Source organism: Corvus brachyrhynchos, unplaced genomic scaffold, assembly GCF_000691975.1.
Source record: "Corvus brachyrhynchos isolate BGI_N302 unplaced genomic scaffold, ASM69197v1 scaffold1097, whole genome shotgun sequence".
NCBI lineage: Eukaryota > Metazoa > Chordata > Aves > Passeriformes > Corvidae > Corvus > Corvus brachyrhynchos.
The window spans coordinates 667,496-670,500 of record NW_008239003.1 but is presented as its reverse complement, the minus strand read 5'-3'; the positions used below and the strand labels follow the sequence as shown (position 1 = coordinate 670,500).

The window sequence follows — 3,005 nt, the reverse complement described above, 5'->3', positions numbered from 1 at the left end:
GTGGGGGCGGGCAGCAGCCCCTGGGGCAGCAGCAGCCTGCATGGACAAAGCTGTCACCTCTCCTCCCTTCCTGGCTACAAGCCCAGGTAAGGCACTCCTGGCCTCTCACTCTGCCCAGGAGCCAGGTTTTGAGGACAGATGCTGCTGCAGCAGCTCCTTTACAGTGGTTCCAGCATGGCAAGCATTCCCCAAACCAGGGCCAACCCCTCTCCCCGGCCTGCTGGCACCTGCAGTGTGCTCACCACATGCCCTGTTCTCAAATAACATGAGCAGACACATTCTCTGCTGCTCTTTAATGGCTCCTCCTCAGGCTGAGGGGAGGGGGCACAGGCTGGCCCTCGACACGGCATCTGTCCCACCGCGCTGCTGGAGCAGGGTCAGGCCATCACAGCTTCAGCTCATGGGGCATGGGCTCCCCTTGCAGCCCGGCCAGCAGGTTGTTGGCTGCCAGCACTGCCATGGTGCTCCTTGTGGCGTAGGTAGCGCTCCCGATGTGCGGCAGGATCACTGCAGGGGCAAGGGAGAGACACTGCTCACCTCTCCCACCCCCAGCAGCCCCTTCCAGGGCTGTCAGAGGTACAGGATCTGTGTAGATGTTATTTGTGTATCAATAAATATGTAATACGACTGTTAAAAGTAATGTATTCAATAAATACACGTGCATGAATTATGTCCTGCCAGGTCTTGTTTCAGAGCTCCCAAATCTCCAAGTCCTGCAAATATTTCCAGAAAGTCTCTACTTTTATCACTCCTCACACTGTCCACTTTGAGAGCCAATGCAAACCATTAAGAAGTGAGTTTTAGCAAAAAGATAAAAGAACAGCTACAGGTTTGCATTTCAGAAAGAGACACTCAGTCACGGGCAATTCCAAATTTTCATGGCTGTCCCTATGGTTTCTTTGTGGAACATACTTTTCCTGCTCTGGAAAACACCCACTCCCTGGAGGGAGCACATCCTGCGAGATACCAGCCAAGCAAACTCCTTCCTAGCCATCCTTCCTCACCTGCATCACCCTCCTCCAGAGAAGACAAGTCTCAATCCTGGATCTGCACCTCCCCACCTGCCCAATGTCCCACCTTCCCAAAGCCTGGAACTGTCCAGGTAACAGGCTGCCAGCCTAGCAGTGCTCTCAAGACCAAGACTCCTCCAGGCAAACTCAGCAGCCCACTTTTAGCCAGGGGGAAACTTTTCTAGCACAGTATGTGCCCAGAAGCCCACAGAATACCAGAGCTGGGCAGGGCCTGAGCTGGGAATTGGTTTCTCATTCATGCACCTGCTGATATCGGATCCTCCGTGAATTTCACATATCCAATGAAGAGCTATCACAAAGGTACTAAAACTGAGCTTATCTCAATGGCTTTCTGGAAAATTAAAACACTTGTTTGACATCATGTTGAGGAGTGTTTAGCCCACAGCAGCTCCCTGCATTGTAAAGTAGCCCACCTACACAAACCTGACCTGCCTGTCCTTCTGTGCACTGGCACCAGCGCACAAATGGGGACCAGAGGTCCCTGTCACACCTCTCACTGGGCCCCCAAGGCAGCACCTGCTGGGGGAGGGGTCTGACCACCCCCCGGACGCTTACCGCAGTTCTTGAGGGAGAGCAGGGGGTGGTCAGTAGGCAGCGGCTCTGGTGTCGTGACGTCCAGGCCAGCGGCTGCAATCTGGCCATTGGCCAACGCATCGTACAGGTCCTCCTGGTTCACCACAGCCCCCCTGGCAAACGTGACTGGTGTCACTGCTGGGGGTCCCGCAGTCTCCCACGGGTACAGGGTCCCCAGGGCTGCCTAAGCAGAGGTCAGACCCTCTCTGGATGTGCCGGAACCTCCCAGCACAGTGAGCTGCTCCTGCTCCAGCTGCCCACGGTGGGGGGAAGAGCTGGGTGCTCCCTGAATATTTATCTTGCCTTTGGCTCAGTCCCAAGGGGCCTTGGACAAATGTTCCCTGCAGCTGCAGCCATGAAGGCTGTATGCGCTGTCTGGACTCACAGCCCAGCAGATCCCCCGACACTCACAGCCTTGAAGGGCGACAGCCGCTCTCCCAGGCACGGGACTGGGCTGCCAGTACCTGCTTGTGTTGATGAACACAGAAGTCTTCTTCATCCTGCTGCAGAAGTCCTTGTTGCACATCCCCTGGGTGGCTGGTGTCAGGGCACAAGTCACCACCACAAAGTCTGACTCCTCGGCCAGCCTGGTGAGCGGGACTGAGAGAAGAAACAGAAACATCCCACTGCAGCCAACACCTTCCCTCAGCAAAACTCCAGGGGCAGCTGCAGTCCTCCTGTCCTGCCAGCAGGACACCTTGGTACTCATCCCGTGGGGACAGTCCACAAGACCCTCCCCTCCTCCTAGGAGCAGCTGTTACATTTTGCCCTTGTTCACTTTCTTGTGGAAATGAAACTGACAGAAAATCACTAACGCGTGGACACAGGGAAGGGGAACCATGGCAGGATCAATTGCAGCCTACAGGTCTCACAGTGGTCTGATGAACCCCTGCATGTCCAGCCTTTGCTTGGCTCGGAGGAGGCAGGGTCCTCCCTGTCACCCCCCACTGCCTTGTGGGGCATGTCTGGGACACGGCATTTCCTCTCCTGCTGCCCCCTCACACTGGGTACGCCCAGGAGCCCCCCAGATCCCCCAGCTTGTGCTGTCCCTCCACTGTCCCACCCTGCAGGTGACAACCCTGAGAGCAACACGTCCCTGGAGCCGTCCCAGCCATGGTGTCCTGTGACTGACGACCGACACTGCCCCGCCCTGGTGCTGTCCTTACCGAACTCAGCCCCAAACTCCGCAGCACTCTCTGGTTTCGGGCCACTGCCAGTGTACAGAAACTTCCTGACCCCAAATGGCTTCAGGCGCCGGGCAACTGCCTGTCCTAGGAGTGAGGGAGAAGGGTGTTGTGCTGCTGTGACTCCACGACATGTCGGAGGACCAGCACCCAAAGCCACTGAAGGGCTGCTGCAGTGGGATCATTCCTTCCTGGCTGCTCCCAGCCCAGACTGGGG

The 3,005-nt window shown here is 56.7% G+C and overlaps 1 protein-coding gene across 1 annotated transcript in view; it reads right to left on the bottom strand.

Moving 5' to 3' along the window:
• Nucleotides 1-276: 276 nt before the first annotated feature.
• Nucleotides 277-3,005, bottom strand: part of GRHPR (glyoxylate and hydroxypyruvate reductase) — a gene marked incomplete at its 5' end in the record, with an annotated part of 3,541 nt that continues 812 nt past the window's right edge. Inside the window, 4 exons of the mRNA XM_017739019.1 lie at nt 277-507; nt 1,587-1,717; nt 2,069-2,204; nt 2,771-2,875. Of these exons, the coding sequence (XP_017594508.1) occupies nt 386-507; nt 1,587-1,717; nt 2,069-2,204; nt 2,771-2,875 (494 nt within the window). The remainder of the gene's footprint in view (nt 508-1,586; nt 1,718-2,068; nt 2,205-2,770; nt 2,876-3,005) is intronic.